The sequence below is a fragment of the Echiichthys vipera genome, assembly GCF_963691815.1.
Source record: "Echiichthys vipera genome assembly, chromosome: 5".
Classification (NCBI taxonomy): Eukaryota; Metazoa; Chordata; class Actinopteri; order Perciformes; family Trachinidae; genus Echiichthys; species Echiichthys vipera.
In genome coordinates, this window is record NC_139830.1 from 6507027 (window position 1) to 6526466 (window position 19440).

At 43.8% G+C, this 19440-nt stretch overlaps 1 protein-coding gene across 1 annotated transcript in view; it reads right to left on the reverse strand.

The window, feature by feature from the left end:
• The window catches only part of gjd1b (gap junction protein delta 1b), a gene marked incomplete at both ends in the record, with an annotated part of 28171 nt that extends 12588 nt beyond the window's left edge, over nt 1-15583 (reverse strand). Inside the window, one exon of the mRNA XM_083913702.1 lies at nt 15495-15583. Within this exon, the coding sequence (XP_083769828.1) occupies nt 15495-15583 (89 nt within the window). The remainder of the gene's footprint in view (nt 1-15494) is intronic.
• Between the last annotated feature and the right edge of the window lie 3857 nt (nt 15584-19440).

Here is a 19440-nt window from a genome sequence, read left to right on the forward strand (position 1 = left end):
TGTAGCCCTACTGCGGCGCACAATAACTCAAATTTAACCCATTATCACACACGCACGTGCACATGAACACACACATGGAAACGCACAGTTTTGTATTTTTGTGTATCTTTATCTTAATGTACCCTTTACATATATTATATCCCTGACTAATGACTATAAAAGGATATGAAAGATTGAGCCTAAGAGAGGTGTATCCCCCTTTTCCTGCAAGTGCACTGGTACATAAGTGCGCTGTACGCAAGGGTCTCCATGACGATAATAACTGTGGAAGTTACCTTGGCAACAGACAAAGGCGATAAAAAGAGTCAAATTGGAGCCCATACAGGCATTAAAAATAGACTTTCTAAAAATCTACTCTGAGTGATCATTCAGAACAGATCATTGGCAGAAATGAGGTGACATGATGAGTGGTCACCATGGCAACAGACCAACCGGTGTGCGCAGAGGATTGTTTTTTGGGGTAGGTTGTGATGGAGGGGTGAAGCATGAGCAGGAGAAAGGGCAGCAGAAGAGAGGAAGGGAGCAAACACGTGGGTGGGAAAGGAGGGAGGGAGGGGGGTCAATGGAGGGAAATACAGAAAGAGAGAGAGAGAGGGAGGGAGAAATGATGGGCGTAATCCGGATTAAACGGTGGGTTTTGGACAATCCCGAGTTAGGGCCGCCACGTCTATGCCAACTCTCCGCCCACTGCGGCTCTCCCGTGCCAAGCTCCAAACCCAAATCAGCCGCTCTGGCACATGCAGGGAGCCTCCGTGACACACAAGCAGACAGCACATGGCTTTGCAGGGAACATCCCAAACACACTAAAACACTCTGATACTTATTTTTACACTGTTTCTGATCTACTGTAGTGGTTCTAATGGACGTCGCTAAGAAATATGAATGACTGAAAAATAAACAGATTACATTTTGCATCATATCCAGAGTGGGCAGTGGTGGAGTGTAACTAAGAACATTTGCTCAGGTGTCGAATTTAAGCACAATTTTGAGGTAAAGGGAGAAATTTAGGAGGTGAGATCCAAAGTACAGGGGAGCACACGGATACAGGCAGAAAACTTTATTATCGGACTAATGTTTCTGCATCAAGTGTGCCTTCAATACATAAAATACACACGTAATATACTCATAAAGCTCTAAAATGTAATAGATTGGATTTATATAGCGTCTTTCTCAGTACTCAAGGCGCTTTACAGAGTCCAGGTTCCATTCATTCACACAGACCTACATGGTGGTGGTAAACTATGATAGTAGTCACAGCTGCCCTGGGGCAGACTGACGCCTGACATGAAGTTATTTTACGCAGCCTTCTCACATGGTTCTTGCACTTTTTGGGTAGATTCTTCATGGTTGAATGCACTGACGATAAGTCCCTTTGGGTAAAAGCTAAATAAATGTACTGTAATTAAAATGTAAGTAGTCACTAAGTAAGTTTTTCTTAAGTGACTTGGAATAGGTGCATTTAACCATAAAGATACTACACAAAAAAAATGCAAGAATCATGCAAACACATAAAAATCAATAAACTAAAACCTTTCTTCTAATCTTAAACTTACTTGAAATTAATTAAAATCTTAAAATTACTGCTGCTTTTAAATTAATTGCTGCGTTACTCACCCTTTGTTTCCTAAACTGTCCTGGTGACAGTCCGGTAGTCGTTTTATGGTGTTAAATAGAAATTGTAAGATATCATACAAACCTGTTTCACAGCGCTACATAGAACTTAATATTTCATTACTATTTTACTAAGCTATCATAGGAAAGATAAGATTGTTACTTCCTTGCGTGAATTTCTTTTAATCCCCTCGTATTGTTGACAAATAAAACAACAATAACTAAATAAAAAAGAAGAAGAAGAATTCCTTAATTAGTCCCACGATGAATGAATGATTGATGTCCTCACTCACATGGCAAGGTAAACGCTTCATTCATTCAACAGTATATGATCGGTATCGGGTATCAGGTATCGGCCGATACGCTTGGATCGGAAAAAATGGATCGGTGCATCTCTAATTTAGATTTACACCATAATCACAATGCAGTGCTGATAAAGTGCTGGTAAACACAGACATTTAACTATTATGTAGAAGAAGAAGAAGAAGAATTCCTTTATTCTGCTCGCAACGGGGAAATTCGATTTTTTTCACTCTATTATTTTTAATCAGGTTACACAAACAGGCCTGAAATACACACACATGCACAGACAGGACCTATATACATGCAATTAAGGAGAGATGTTAGAGCGAGGGGGCTGCCAGTGACCGGCGCCCCGAGCAGTTGGGAGTTTGGTGCCTTGCTCAACAGCACCTCGGCAGTGCCCAGGAGATGAACTGGCACCTCTCCAGCCACCAGTCCACGCTCCATTCATGGTCCACACAGGGACTTGAACCGGCGACCCTCCGGTTCCCAGCCAATTCACCTATGGACTGTGTATATACAGTATATAAACTAAAAGGATTAGTGATGTGCACGTTAACGCATCACTCACTGATAATAATCCAGCAATAAAACATATACATTATTCTGAAATGGCCCATTCTGCATAACACGTACTTTTGGTAATTTCAGTGTATTTTGTATCGTTTTGTATTGGTTATACCGATTCTTTTATAAACGTAAGAAAATTGATTGTAGCACTAAAAGTGTACATTAGTATTGCTATTTTTACTTAAGTAAATGATCTGAGTACTTCAGTATGATTTAAGTGCATTAAGTTAAAGTAGTGAGTTCTTGCTTTTCTATTTCCAGCCTTTAACACCGACCGTACACATCACATCTCATTTACATTCATTTCTGCTTTATTGGTGGAAAATTCTCCTGTTGCCTGTGGTGGATGATTGAATCTTCAGCGGTGGTCTTCTGAGGTGCATTTACACGTGGATTTAATGCGTTTTCACTGATGTGATTAGATACTCGTACGATGAAATGGGATTTATGAGCACAGTGATTGTTTCATGTTAAACTGAGGTTGTAAGCAGCATCCCGTCACATGCTTCTCCTGAGTCCTGACCTGCTGGAGCTGATTCCAATCAGTCAGCATCTAATGCATCATGCAGCTCATATGGGAATTTAACCATGTAAATATGTTCAATCTTATCATATATGACTGGACATTTCTGCACACTTTTCCTGCTCATCATGACTTTTTTCACACATTCACGTCTAATCTGCGATTAAAAATTCCTTCTTCTTCAGCAGATAAGTTGTCCAGTTGTCATCGCATTGAAATATGAACTTTTGAATTTTTCAGAGCCCTTAAAAGCAAGCCCATGTAACGTGTTTGCTGAAATGAGGTCACTGTGACCACAAGTGGCAACTATAGAATAATGATAACTATGGTTTGCTAACATTGTCCACCAAAAGATATTGGTAATTCTAGACCAAGTAAAGCATTATTCAGCTAAACCCCTAAATTCAATTCAATTTTATTTATGGTGCCAAATCACGACAAAAGTTATCTCAGGACACTTTACAAACTAGGTAAAGACCACACTCTCTGATAAACATAGACCCAACAATTCCCCCGTAGAGTACGGTGGCAACGAAAACCTTCCCTATAACAGACAGGAACGTCAGACAGACCCAGCTCTGTGGAGGACGGACATCTGTCTGCACTGGTTGGGGAGGAAGAGAAGGAAAGAGAAAGAGAGAAAAGACGGACAGATAGAGACAAAGACAGAGACAGACACACTTCCAGTAACTATAATAATATCTATAGTAATGTGAATATGACTTATATGTTATATGTTTCTTATTAATTCGACTTTTCACTTGTAGGAGGAAGGATCAAGTCTTTCATGTATTGCATTGTCTCAGTTGTTGGTTTAAAAATAGAGAGACAGTTCATTCTCGATCTTGGAATCAGCAGTAGGCAACAATCTCACCACAAGGTTTAACTGTGCAAACATCCTCAACTTCCAATCTCAACTTTTAAGCCAACATGGACGAGAAGGTGTTAAAGTCATTTTGAACTGCAGTGACTCCATGACATATGGCCACCCTCTATCTGTTATAGGAAAATCGTGATATTCCAGACAGTCCTTTAAAGCATGGGTGTCAAACTGATCCAGTAAAGGGCCGTGTGGCTGCAGGTTTTCATTCCAATCAAGCAAAAAACACACCTGACTCGACTTACTCAATCACCTGAACTGCCTTCACACAGTTGATTTGTTGGACCAGGTGTGTTTTCAGTTTGACACCCATGCTTTTAAGTAATCGTCACCTGAAAGCTTGACCCAGGAGTTGGTTAGCTTAGCTGAGCACAAAGGCTGAAACAGAGGTAAACGGTCAGCCTGGTTCTGTGCAAAGTGAACAAACAAACCCCGTACAAGCTCCTGTAATATCTCATTTGTTCATTCTGCACCAAAACTGTATTGTCAAAGAAACAACTCAAGGTTTATTGGAGGGTTATGTGCCCGATTAGTTCTTAGGCAAGTGCAGTGAAAGCCGTTTCCCCGTTTCCCGTCTTTATGCTAAGTGCAAAACTAACTTCTCTTGGCTAATCATAATATTGAACAGACGGCTAAAAACCCTGCACAATGTGGAAGTATTTACTGCAGTGAACAGTATGTTATGTGTGATATCTGTGTCATTCATATATCTGATATAACAACAATGCAGCGTCAGAATGTGACACATGATTTCTGTTGGGAGGAACAGCTTCTTCCAGTAAATAGCCGTACAACAACAGTACAAATTCTGCATTCTGCTGTTATTCCACAAGCTGTGAAGGCTAAATGTATCTGTCTGTCTACCAAGTAGCTTGCTCATAATTGGCTAAGCGAACAGTGTGAATGTCGCATCGTGCCCGAGAGTCAAATGCACTCCCTGTAGCTTCACTTCGCTGCTTAATTAAAGAATCTGCGAGCAGGGATCATGTGCATGGAGTGTTTGTGTGGTGTGTTGTGGTGTGGTGAGGTGCGAATGCATTTTCACACTCTATCTGGCTGCTCATATGCAAAGATGAATGCTGTGACAGCTTTGGCAGCATGTGTGGGTATGCGTCTGTAATGACTAAATGTATTAAGGACGCTGCAGGTTTGTTCATGCCCATGTTTGGATGTTTGGGTGACCATCTGTTTAGTGTGCGAGTGTGCACACGTGCGAGGGGGCAGTGAATCAGATATCTCTTTATAGTATGGTGATCCTGGCGGAGAGGGTGTGCGCTTAAGCAATGTGTGACTACGTGCACTCACAATTTTTTTTACTCATGTTGAGCCAATCACGTTGTGCACAAGCTGATACCGCCTGTGAGGAACAGCCGTCACCAACACACACGCTCAAACGCGCCCAAAGAGATGAATGCGCGGCAGTCTAAGTGACTCTTTCACCCTCACCTATTTCATTAGAGGCCACAGTAAAGTGTGAAGATGCAGCCCATGATGGGAGGAGAGGCAGGTGGGGGATAAGGAGGATAAATCAATGGGAGAAGTGTGTCCTCTTCATCTTCAAACAGTGAGATAGTGTGAGATGAATGAAGGGAGGCAGAGCGAAAAAGGGAGTGAGAGAGAGACGCATGGCGATGTGCAGGTTTTTATCCGAACATCAGCAGACAAACATGATGATCAATCAAACAAAACGAGAATGTCAACTCTATGGTGCCTACATGGAAACGCTGTTAGTCATGAGTAATAAAAGCAGATTTTATAAAAAACAAAACAAAGACAATGATCTCACAGCCATGAGCTTAGACACACAGAGAGTGTGGACTGGTGTCTGGAGAGGTGCCAGTTCATCTCCTGGGCACTGCCGAGGTGCTGTTGAGCAAGGCACCGAACCCCCAACTGCTCGGGGCACCTGTCACTGGCAGCCCCCTCGCTCTAACATCTCTTCACTAGTTGCATGTATATAGGTCCTGTCTGAGCATGTGTGTGTATTTCGAGCCTGTGTGTGTGTAATATGAAAAAATAATAGAGTGAAAATTGAATTTCCCCATTGCGGGACAAATAAAGGAATGCTTCTTCTTCTTCTTCTTAATATCATTCCTCATATTTTATGTAGTTTTGTTTGCATCTGCCTGCACAAGAGAGTCAGATATATTTTATAGCAGACATTAAACCATTCTCCCGTTTGTTCATTAACACAAGATCTTCTGACATATCCCTACAGTGAGTGTTTGCCCCACTGGTAGCTAATATCTCTGTGACATTTAGGCAACTAATTCATGTCGTCTTGCATCAAAGCACTTTTTGTTGATACCTGCAGTTGTTTTAGAGTGGAAGCTGTGACCACAACAGTAACAGGGATAACTGGGAGGCACTCAAGAGAGCGCAGACCCCTGCCAAGAATCGCCCTATTTCACAATATTAATGCAGTTTGAATATTCACAGTCGGAAACTCATTTTTCGTATTTTTTCCAACGCCACACGAATGCAGCACAAATGCTCGAAGTGATACCTAAAGTGAAAAATAGCTCATACATCCGCCCTGTGATTCAGATCCACTCCAAAGTCTGATGGGTTCTTCCTCCCACCCTTCCAACAAGTTTCATTAAAACGGGGCCAGTAGTCTTTCCCCGTAATCCTGCCGACAGACAAACCGAGCCAAAATCATAACCTCCTTGGCGGTAACGAGTCAAGAGCTCTCAAGTGAAAATCAAGAGTGGTGTTGGGTATTTTACTGTCCTTGTCATGTTAATGAAAGAAGATTCATCCACAGGGAAACTGTATTACCCGAAGCACACTGCCATTACACTAGGGCATTAAAAATTCATGGATACACTACTTGACACTAATCACTTGCCTTATTAGGCCTGACAACTATCCAATACAGCTGGCATCTAATAAATATATTTATGTGATCATCAACATATCCATGCACACTGGTGCAATGTAACCAAGTGCGTTTACTACACTCGAATGTGAGGGATTTGTACTTGAGTATTTCCCTTTTATGCAACGTTATATTTCCACTTTTCTATTTATCTGATAGTATTAGTTTCTTTTCAGATAACAGTTGTTAAACCCTTCCTGTCCAGTGGAAACCATGCATCTCTAGATGTGTAGTGATTTTGATTCGTGAGAAGCTGAAGGATGAAGTTTTCCTTTACGTGTCGTAAAGTTTTCCTACTTCTTAAGCCAAGTTAACGAAAAACAGGGCTGTTTATGTGACACAGGGAAAAGTTGACCTTTTAGCGATAAGTGGGTCTCACAGGACTTCCACGCTACAAATATATGATGGTGATCTTAGAATATGATGCAATGCTGTAGATTAAACGAGCCAACAGTAGGTAAAGGAGTTAAAAGCAGTGCAACCTTTAACATCTACAACGGTAAAATGCAAATTAACATGAATGCATCAGTAATTATCTAGAAACATCATAAAACCAATTTACTGCACAGTGAATACTTTTCATTTTCATACTTTAATCACTGCAAATTTCTCTGATATTATAATTTTGTGGTAATTAAGGTTTTGGACGCAGGACATTTTCAGTGCTGTATTAGCATATCATAAAAGTGAAAAGCAAGACAGTATCTTGCAAAGAAAATGAATAAAATACATGGTAAAAAAAACACAAGAACCTACATTTATCTCACCTACTCTTCTTCTGGTATAACATAACACCCAACAACCAGCATGTTTACTCTACGCCTACCGTACTACACCTCACGTCATCGAGTAATGAAAGCCATCTTGCAGAGGTGTGACACTTGCCTGAGATAAATAATTCATCACATCACTGTTGACATCAGGTGGTAATGCAGATGAGAACAGCGGCACGCATTTCATGTTGGCTGTTCACTTATTGATTTTCTGACAGCACACAGAAGATCCTGGCGGGTGATTTTCACCCGCTGGATGTCAGATGTGATCACGGCTCCTTGAGATGCACCAGCAAGGAAATAGTTTTCAAAGTGCCTCTTGCTTTGAACTCCATTTCCACATCACGGATAACATAACTTTTACTAAGAAGTAAAGTCAACAGCGCGATGACATAGATATAGATTAACAACTTAGCGAAATCTCTGTTTTCAATTGATGCTGTAAAATGAAAACGCATTTCATAAATGAACATATGACTAAATTACAGGTTCAAGTGACTATTTTTTTGCAGGGTTGCTCTCCTGTGTTGGTGCGTGTGAAGTAGTGTCCGGGTTAAACTCACCCTCCAGTATCACTCTAACACTGACCTGCTCTGTCCTCCAGCGCGTTGCCAACGTTAAACCTGTAAAGCCTTTCTGAGTCACCCTGCCAGAGTCAGTTTTTCCCCGAGGCCCTGCGAGGTGAAATCTGTCTGCACTTGGACCCCTTTCTCCAGCCCTAATCCCTCTATCTTTATCCAGTCATCTCTCTCTCCGCTCCCTCTTCTCCATGACATCCATGCTATTGTATTCCTGTTAGCTCTCACCGGAGTTTCTTTATCCGCCAGTGTGTATCATGCTACACTGTGCACTACAAAGATGCTGAAATTGATGTGCGATTGGCGTTAACACAGGATGAAGATGGCGGTTTATCATCAAACATGCAATAATATCCGATTACGCCGCGTCAACTCTGACCTTAGCATATGTGAACTGTGAGGATCAAGAGAGGGGAAAATAAGCAGCTGAGAACCAGAGAGAGAATGGAGGGGAGGGGGGGAAGTGTATTTGAGGTGTAAGCAGAAAGAAATGAGAACACAAGCTGCATAATTTTGTGCAGTTGCTCTCACTTTCTCCCCCAGCTACAACTCTGCATCTCCAACCGTCCCTACGGAGGCTGGTTGTAGTACTCCAGTCATGAAAGGCCGCGAGCAGCTACGGAGCGGCTCATTTCCACAATGTTTGTATCTCCAGCAGCACAGCCTGAGTAGATCAATCCCACTATCAACTCTGACATAACACACACTTAGAGAGCTTCTTCAGTGATACACTTATCTTTGACATCATGAGTATATTTGCCAGATGGTGTTCGTAAATTGAGGTTTTATCAGCAGGTGGTTGCAGGATATTTGCTCTAAAAGTCTGAGATGCGGTGGGAATTACATACATCCACTCCCATTCATATGCTTTAATCTCCCCATGGAACATGTGAGGTCATTTTAATAACGGGTTTCTTGTGGCAGCACGGAGAAGACACTGACATTACCGCCGACAGCATCCCGAGGGTCATTACGTATGGATGGAAGAAGCGTGAAAGCAGCAGGGAGGGAGGGACAGGGAGTGAATAGATGGCGGAGGTCTCGCTTAGCCTTCTGTAAGTGTCTCTTTTTAACAATGTCCCAGGGGAATCTGCCGCAAGTGAGGCAATATCATAGCCTCTTTCTCGCTTTCTTCTTTTCTGCAACATAGCACACATTTTCCAGATAAGCCTCATTCGGCACAAACAAAATCATCCATCACCTCCGTGGGGGTTGCGAGCGCTCCGCAGGGATCCGCTAAATAAAAGCACGATGATCTAAAGGTCACGTGACGACAGAGCTGTAACCTGTCAACAAACACAGGCACGCTGAGTCGCCATGTACACACACTGCTCACTAATAAATATTGGTTTTGGCTTGGTGTATGCATTGGGCTGTGCTGAAATAGGGCATAAGCACTTGCACGGTGATGAGGTGAGGTGAGGATGAGCTGATGACTCCTGAGCGCCAGCACTCGTTTGACTCAGGGAGAGTCGTACTGAGGTGTCACGCTGAGCGAGCTGGCCTGGTAAGAGTTGTAGAGCCCCTGCAGAAACACACCTACACACACTTTTGATCACCTGCCTGTAAAGTGCATGTGTGCAAAGGCATGCTGGGATACAAGTAAACTTTCAACCTCCTCTACAGGGATTCTACCCAGCACTCCAAATGAACTACAGCTGCAAGGGCTGGATTTAACACTGCACATCTAGTGTTTCTAAGGCCTCAGTATGCTTCAAAGTGATCATGCAACAGCATCTGAAACCCTCATTGGGCTTGGAGAGGGGTACGTCCAACCTTTTTTCAAAAACAGACATTCAAGTAATGACAGTCACTTTATGCAACCGGCAGGTGTAAAGAGGTTGACTCGTTATATTTTTTGCAACACCGTTAATGCTTTCAAGCAGAGAACGTTCGAAAGTGTGCCCGGTTATCCACCTCTGTACACTTCAGCAGGCAAAGATTAAAAATGAATACAAAAGATTTGGCATTATTTGAGAAATTGGCCCCAATTTCAAAAGGTGGCCTCTTGGAACAGCTACACAACACAAAACGTTCGCCTTTAGAGACAGTTTGACAGAACTTTGCTCAACCTTCAGCTCAGCTCAATCGAAACAAGCTGAAAAAAAAATGTCTGAAAGAGAAAGGGATGCATCATATACGATAATATTTTGAATGGAGAGAGAACAGCGTTGCAATATGGGTTGTTTGCCGCCTTAATGTTTAGCTAACAAGTTTATTCATGTCTGTTTTGCTGCCACAGAGGAAATACAGTAGATTCCCAGAGGTGGGTATGCAACTAAAAATTGCCTCCGATGTCTTTGCTGCAGAAGCAGACAAGATGTTCTGTCAAGCAGCCAAAAATCATCGGTGTCACAAAGTCATGATTTAAAAAAACGCTAGAGAAAAACAGTCTGGCCACGGTTACACTTGTCTTTACAATGCAATTTTGCTGATCAGATTCCAGAGGATGTCCGACGTGGCGGGGAGATGAGGCGAGACCCACATGACGTGTGATAAGATTGCCTGGATTGAGACCAGACGCTGTCCACACCTCACCGAGATCTGGACTGAGAGCGAGCCAGGCCGCCTCAGCATGATCAGATGACAAAAGCTGCATTAAAAAAAAAATGTAATGTAATGTAGAGTGTAACCACAGCCTGACAAGAGAGTGTGACAAGCCAACACCGATGTGCTTCGCTTCTAATGGAAGTATTTCCTGTTTCAGAAACAGAAAATAGGCTTTTCAAGATCTACATAGTGTAATGGTATTTTGGGGGGTAACTTTCCTAATATGAGTGTTTTCTACATTCAGATGTCAGTTTATTGGGCTTGCATCATGTAAATCATCTTATATCTGGGCCAATATGATATTTGAAAGAGGCATGGGGAGTGAGACTGACCCAGTTTATGGCCCTCACGCAGCGTTTTAAATACTGACACTGGTCGGGACTTTTATCTGTCCTCGGGGTGTTTAACCACAGCTCTCTTATCGAGAAAGGTATCATCAGAATAAATATTTGGTCTGCTAATTAGCTCCATGATTTATTTTAACGGGCAAAAAAAGTCAATGAGGTACTTACAGCTTTAATCACTCACTTAACATTCCTGTCACTGCAACCCTTGAGTCCATTTGTATTGCAAATGGACAGGCCTAAAGACTGTTTCATTAAGTGCCCTGTCTTCTATCAAGCTCCGTTTCCTATTCCATTATTGGAGATCAATATCGAGGTGTTGGGAAGCAGTCCCACTCCGACCAGTAGAGGCGCGCATGTGGGAGTGTAGCCAATGGGTGCTGGACAAAAGCGACAGCCTAAGTGATGTGTTGATAGTAGTCAGGTAGGGAGTGTTTCATCACAGTTTCTCCTCGGAGGCTGTGTGTACCAACAGCCACTGGGGTCCCACAGTCCATCAGATGGTCCAGGTCGATTTACACCTGCCCCCACTGCCCATAATGGCATGAATTAATCACAGGTAGCAGGTGAATACACAAACACACTCGCAGACGGGACCCAAAGCCGTCCATGCACATGTGATATGCACACAAAGTACACAGAAGCTCACGTTTTACACACAGTCTGAGTATTTATGCACACACACACACAAAACAGTGACTGTAGAAGGGAATCTCTAGAGCCGTTTGTAATCTTCCACAAACAAGTGTTATATCCCCCCCCCCAACGTGTGTGTGTGTGACTCATGTATGACGAATCCACTCAGGCCTGCAGGCTGTTGTCATGGTGGGCTCATGAGAACCCACGTCGACATCGCCTCAGGGGCTGCAACCTGTCCAGCGCTTTCCACCTACGTACGCCGACCAATGAGGCGCGGGAAATTTGCAGCGGAGGGACCAATGGGTTTTAGGATTGAGGGAGTATTAGTGTGTTTATAAAAATTCATGTCAGCAGCGATGTCCCAGATTAGATGGTTTTGAGCTGTAGAAAAGCCAGATGCAGGGAAGGCACTTTACAGTGGGAACGTACAGGCTGTCACACAGAAACCAAAGCTAAAAATGGTCGACCGGCTCTTTTCATGTAATCAGTAATAGCACTGAGTGATTAGGAGTGCTTCCGATTAACAACGTTAAACTATAAAGCCATTTGTATCGTACTTGATACACGACTTTCTGAAACCTGGATGTCATCCACATGGTCAATACTTTACAGAAAAAAACGTACAGTAATCTGAAACATGTTATCTGCCCCCTGGTGGATTATCCATGCACTGCAGGCCTTTCAATAAATCAAAAGTGGCCGCCCCCCATTCACAGACCTGCAGATTTCTCACAGAGTTCTTTGCTTTTAGACATTTATATGGATACTAATCCCGGCTGGGGCCTTTCTGTGTGGAGTTTGCATGTTCTCCCCGTGTCTGCATGGATTTTCTCAGGGTTCTCCGGCTTCCTCCCACAGTCCAAAGACATGCACGTGTTAGGTTAATTGATGACTCTAAATTGCCCGTAGGTGTGAATGGTGAGTGTGAATGGTTGTCGGTCTTTATGTGCCCTGTGATAGACTGGCGTACCCCACCTCATCCCCAATGTCAGCTGGGCTCCAGCCCCCCCGTGACCCCGACAGGGACAAGTGGTTGAGGATGAATGAATGTTAAAATCATGTTGAAATGTATCAGATGTGAAACTGATGGTTCAGGCTTTTGATGGTTGTTTAAGATGATCAATAGCATGACTAACATTTTTCCTTTGTTTATCACTTTCTCAGAACTGGACAAGTTAGTGAATGTCATATTTATGTCCCTCTAGATTCCCAATAAACATACCCGGGGTTGCAGGCATGGGGATGTGTTGTGAAGCTAACATCCAATAACTACTTTACCATGGATGTACCATAATTCAACTAGCAGAGTTGGTAAGACTTTAACGAGGCAAAGGGCAGCCTCAGATGACCGATTGAACAGTCAGTCAATATGTTTACAGCTGTGCAACTGAGATTGAATGCCAAAAGATTTTCACTTGCAGCTTAACTAGCATGGATGGATTACTGAAGGGGTCTACTGGGCACAGACCCGGGGGCCCATAGACTCAGGGGCCCCACAAAGAGACACTAAATGACTGAAGTAGACACAAAATCCTTTAAAATGTACACGACTGCAAATGATGCAGAATGAACACAATGAAACACAAAACGACCTCAAAGACTACAAATAGATGTACTGTAAAACCCCCACAAAAATATGCCAAATGATGAAAAAAGAGATGCAAAACAATCACAGATGCAAACCATCTACAAAGAGATGTAAAACCACAAAGAGATAATAACCACTACATACGGCCCCAAAATCCCCCAGAAAGAGCACACGAATACCACATTAAAGCCTAAAATGTCTAAAAATACATGCAAAATGACTACAGGGTGATGTAAAATGACTGCAAAGAGAACTAAAATTACCACCACACGCGAGACGACTAAAAATAGATCTAAAACAATCCCAGAAATGCCTACAGAGACATACAAAACGACCACAAAGGAATGCAAAACGGCTAAAAGCAGAGAGTCAAAAACACTAAGAGTCTACAGAAATTGCCGAATCCTTCATCGTGTCGCCTCAAGCCACTACCCACCGAATAGCTTCCTGTTGGCTGAGGAGATACTGTTGATAAGATCCTGATCTCTGAACTTCCTGCACACATAAAATCTCTTTTATACGGTTAAAAGAAACGCAGTTTTCTCATAAAGCTATAGAGACCGTTGGAAACATGTCAAAACCTGTAAGTTTCTGGTTTACTGAAACAGTGTGTGCACTGTAAAATTGGAGGCGTTGCTGTATGGGTAAGTGGGACCCAAATGGATTGAACTTAACAAATCCAAGTGAAAGTGTACAGAACCACTGGAAATCCTACATGTGAATTTTTGACGTTTCGAAAAAAGTTTCCTCGCATCATCTGAACAATTCAACTGTCGGCTCGACAGATATACTCTGAGCGAAGACGATCAGAGGCTTTTTCTTTCACCGCCGGTAGTCCCGGTTGCCCCACTTAGGTCATGGCATGCAGCACCATCTCGTGACGAGACAGTCCTCTTGGCTTCCTACCAACGCCCTGCAGACTGAGGCCATGTGTCTGCTCGCTTGTCTGTGAATAACTGCTCCTCGCCGCCCCTCGCCTTCGCTCTTATCTCTCTACTCTTTCTCCGTCATCTGCTTTTTGTCTCCCACGTCTCCCACTCTTTGGATTCCCGCTCGTCTCTTCTCTACTTTGCAACTAAACTCTTTTTTCTCTCTATTTTTCTCTTTTGGAATTTCATTCTCCTTCTCCCTCCTTAACAACCTCTCTCTCTGCATCTCTTTCATGCTGAGACCCCGCGGGCAGAATGACTAGTCCAGTCGATGAGTGACACTGCTCTTCCAGTGTCTCGTGAATGAAGGGAAGCAACCGCTGACCGACCATTCGTCATAACACCAAAAGAAAAAACTCGAACTTAGCCGCTGAACCGAGAGACTGCACTCACAACAAGACTCCAAATTACTTCAGTTTCATACACCGACGAAATTCACACTCAGACCTTCGTCAGCAGACTCATCCTCATCCTCTGCCAAAAAAGACTCTTTCTCCACATCATTTATTTCATAAACTGCCTGACATTTAGTCACTCAATAATTTAAGAGTACCACGAGCCAGAGTGAGTCAGTACCTGCAGGTGTAAACTGCTAATTCACACAGCCTCTAATGAGCCCGTGCTGAACCTGTGGTTTTCAAACATGTCCCGAGAAAACCCCAAACTCAATAGTGTGTCCTACACTAGATCTAAAACCATGTTTAATACCATCTACAGGGCTGCTGTGCCTCTGTGGCTCAAACACTCATTAATAATTGCTCCTTCTGCGGCCGACGAGAATGAGTTATTCAAACTAAAATACAAGATATCTCGGCATGTACAATGATGCATAAACCATAGCAGCCGCGACCTTGCGCTCGTGAGCAGTTTTTTAGGTTGTGGAGTGACTTCATAGCCTACTTGACGGAGAAATAAAGTGAAAGATGAAAGGGAAGGAGTGGGGGGGGCGGGAGGGGTTGTGGGAATTGAGGCACTTTTGTGCAGCTGGGTTGGCTTCTGAAGCACACTTGATGGGCAAAAAAGGAGGGAGAATGAAGACATCAGAACGGAGAGGTGCAGTAGAAAATGAACAACCCCATAAAGGCCAAGTGGGCTCGAGATGTCCTTACACTGCTCTGGATCCTCTGATGTCCAAAGCAGTGTCCCTCCCGGTCGCCTTACCCTCCCATCGTGTCACTCACAGAGAGATTAAAGACTGGGACCAGGGAAGGTTTTATATTCTGCATGCATTGGCATACTGGTATTTTAAATATGTATGCATATACAGTAGGAACATAAAGACAGTCATGAAAGCAATCACACGCCGCACTCTGACAACAACTCACCTTCCGATCATAGTAGAGTGCTGCTGCACGGCAGCCTCCAGGAGGCGCTCTAGGATGGTCCATTCCCCCATGTTTGGAGTTAGAAGCATCCACCACTTGGCTGAGAGAAATCAGATGTGGGCTTTGTATGTCGGCAGGGCACCAGTGCTGGTGTTAAAGTCCCTTTTTGTGAGTCTTCCAAGTCCACTTGTTGGGTTGAGATGAGGTAGGGCGCGGCTTCAGGTGGCTTGTCCGGTGTAAAATCAAAAGAAGTCAAGCTCAGCAGCCCCCGTATTGTTGCTACAGTGATCTTCCTTTAGGTGCTGTCCCAAAACACACACATGCACATGCCCTTAATTGCACCTGAGATGGTTGGGGTGTAGCTCTTCTACGTGCTAGCTGCACACACACCCACACTCAGCGGTGTCTGTGTGTGTGAGTCTTCCCACTTCCCTCCTTGTGTCCCCACTCTGGGTTCACCCGAGCCTGTTTACCTCCTAAAACAGCTGGTCTGTCATATGCTCTCACACTGACACACACACACAGACGCTGGTCCAGCACGCAGAGATACCAGCGCTCATCTACTTCTACTGAGTTTCAAGGGGCAGCCGTAGTTTGTGCAAACACACATCCATCACTCCACCCTCACACACTGGTTCTTTGACAGCATCTTGTAGTAACTCTAGGCAGGCTCAGGTCCATACACTCATGTGTAACCAGGGATCTGTGTCTCTGCTCGTTCTCCGCTGCTCCATCCTCTTCATTTCTTCCTCCTTCCCTCTCTCTCTGTCTCCTCTCTTCCAGGAATTATTTCAATGGATTCCTTCCCCTCTTGTCTGTTTCTCCTCTCTTTTGCTCCTGGCTTGGTTCAGGCAGCGCTGGATTGAAGCATCACACTCCTTCTCCTCCTCCTCCTCCTCCGGCTCCTTTCTCTCTGCTTGAAACCGCGCAGGAGTCACTGGTTTTCTTCAGTCCCCCTCGTCCTCACTGCCTCTCTTTCTCTCAGCGTTTCTGTCAGGGTGCTTTTTTTACGAGGCAGTTCTCCTTTTCCTCGCTCCCCTTCATCTCTGTTTTCCCTTCCCACTTGGTTTCTCTCACTCTCTGTTTGCGCCCTCCACCTGCCTCCGTCTCTCTCTCTCGCGCTCTCTCTCTCTCTCTGAGGCAGTAGGCAGCCAGACCGAGCGTGTGTCTAGAGGATTAGAGAGAGGAATCATCTCTCTGCTCCTCCCCCCCTCGCACTCACTCTCCATCACTGTGTTTATCCCCTCCTCCTCCTCCTCTTCATCATCTCTTACTGCTCCACCACCAACAAAACCATTTTCCACTCTTCTTTCTCATGATTTTGACTTTTATCCATGGTTTTCCTACCTGCTCTAACAAGGGTTATCTTTGCTGTTCACACACACGCGCGCGCGCGCACGCACACACACACACACACACACACACACACACACACACACACACACACACACACACACACACACACACACACACACACACACACACACACACACACACACACACACACACACACACACACACACACACACACACACACACACACACACACACACACACACACACACACACACACACACACACCCACACACACACACAGGCAACTGCATTGTTTTTGGAGCCCAAAATATATTTGGCCTAGTTTATATTACTGTATATTGACATCGGGGAAAGCTTTCAAACAGGATTTACAGGGACAACATTTGCAAGCATAGACTGTATAAATGTTTGCAAGTCAAAGGTTTCATTGGGGGGTTCGGGGACTTTCAGGCTAAGGCACTGACGGTGGGGTCTGCAGTTGCCATGTTTTGCCCAGACAACAATCTAAGCCCCCATGATTTTTAGTTTTTACATATTAAATTCATAACATCAGCAAGTACTAACAGCCGAGGCGCTGGAACTAGCAAATGTTTGGTTTTGCTTGATAACTGACTTGAAATTAATATTTTCCATATTATAATTATGATGCAATGCAATGCCTCTCCCTTGGGTTTACAGCTCACACTGGGGTTTTTGTTGCTCTCACAGCGTTGTTTTCAGGGGGAACTGTACATTAACTGTTTAAATGGTACACAACGTTAGCAATAAGCTGCTAAACATTGTGGGGCGGTTAGTAACTACAGATTCACAGTTTCCCCTCAGGACTTTGTGGAGACCAAATGCATTCTTGCAGCGATGCATTTGCCGCCTCGCTGCCATCAGTTGGTTGATTATATTCATCAGGTGGAAACAAACGCACTAAAAAAGCTGATATCAGCATATACTGAGCTACCTGTGCATGTCCCACGCATCACAGTAGTTATGTTACAAACACACTTATTTTAACCACACCCAAAATCTTTTCCTTACACTAACCAAGTAGTTTTGCTGCCTAAACATAAACACGCAGTTCAAGGTAACGTTAACAACTCGTTCCGTGTTTAAAACCGCATTCAAGAGTGTCATGGTTTTTACGCCACAGGGCTGCCCAGTGTGGTTACCAGGAGTGCCATGTGCTTGATGCGTAGGGATACTCAGGGCATTGGGAAGTGACGCCAAAGGGTCCTGACAAAATGGCAGCCTGTGACCGGTTGGCACGAGGACGGGTTGGATCGACTCTCTTTTGGAGCCAGCCTCAAGTGGCCATCCAAGAAGCTGCAGTTTTTGGCACCTGTCGCGCAGAAAGCACCCATCTAAATGTATATCAAGGCTCGTCACTTTGAGACAGGTGGGTGCCATCACAGAATGCGAGCATGTTTATGTGATGTTTATGACCTCAAGTAACTTTCTGCACAAATTTCAGTGTGTCCACGTGCTTCTGCCTGGAGGGGGCACTGAAGATAGCGCACGCACACTCACACACACACACGTAATCTGTTCAGCCCCATGCCAAGCCAATCTGGCAGCACCGTGTCTCACATGTGGAGTAAGGAAAAAGTGTTTGACTGCAATCTGCCTCCCTCTGGCATGAGCGGACAAGAAAACACAACCTACTTCTCCAACCTCCTATTATCTTTGAAAGGTGACTTGGAGTTGTCATTCAGCTATCAACATAATTTACTGCCCCTCTAGATAACCCTCAAAATACACATTTATGCATCATTCCTGAATGTTCGGTCCAAACTGAAATATCTCAACATCTACCGGATGGATTGTAATTTCTGTACAATCATGTTCCTCAGATGATGAACCTTAACGGTGTCGGTGATGCCCTAACGTTTCTTCTAGCGCCACCATGATGTTTTTTATTTTACGTATTATTTTCTTTATATATTTGTTTGCGTATTCTTTGTTCATTAAGCATATACATAAAAACAAAAGTAAACAGATTTTAAAAATTATAAAAAATAAATGCAAAACCAAATAGGGAAGTAAGTAAATAGGAGGAAAGAGAACAGAGGTAAATAACCGTTTTAGCTGCATTATATTGTTTCACATTTGAATGTAAGATGATGCTTTTTTGGTAACGTTCTTTTGTATAAGGTGTGGAAAGTCGGCTTCATCAGTAACACAAACATTAAAGAAGCATGGCTTCCCATTAGCCTCACAGTCGTGCATTATGGGGTATTCTGCACTAAATCCTATAAGTAGTAAAGTAATGAATGAGGTTCCTTGGGGACAATCTGTGGTCTGCAGGTTAATTCATCAGCAGGTAGTTGGCATTAAAACGCTGATAAGCTGCTGAAATGGGAGGTGGTCCAGGGTTCACTACACACTTGTCTTGTGAGGGGTGGGGTGGGGTGGGGGGCTTGTGCAGACTCTGAAGGTAAAGATTACATTTTCACACTGATTAACGGATAAGGAGCTTTGGCGTGGCTCCAGGCACTGTGGGAGGGAGAGAGCGAGCGTGCGTGCGCGTGTGCGTGTGCGTGTGCATCCTTGTTCACACCAGCACGACACTGAAGGCAATTATGGTTTTAAGCCAGCAGGTTGGAATCAATTATCACATGCCAACTTCCTCAAGCCCATC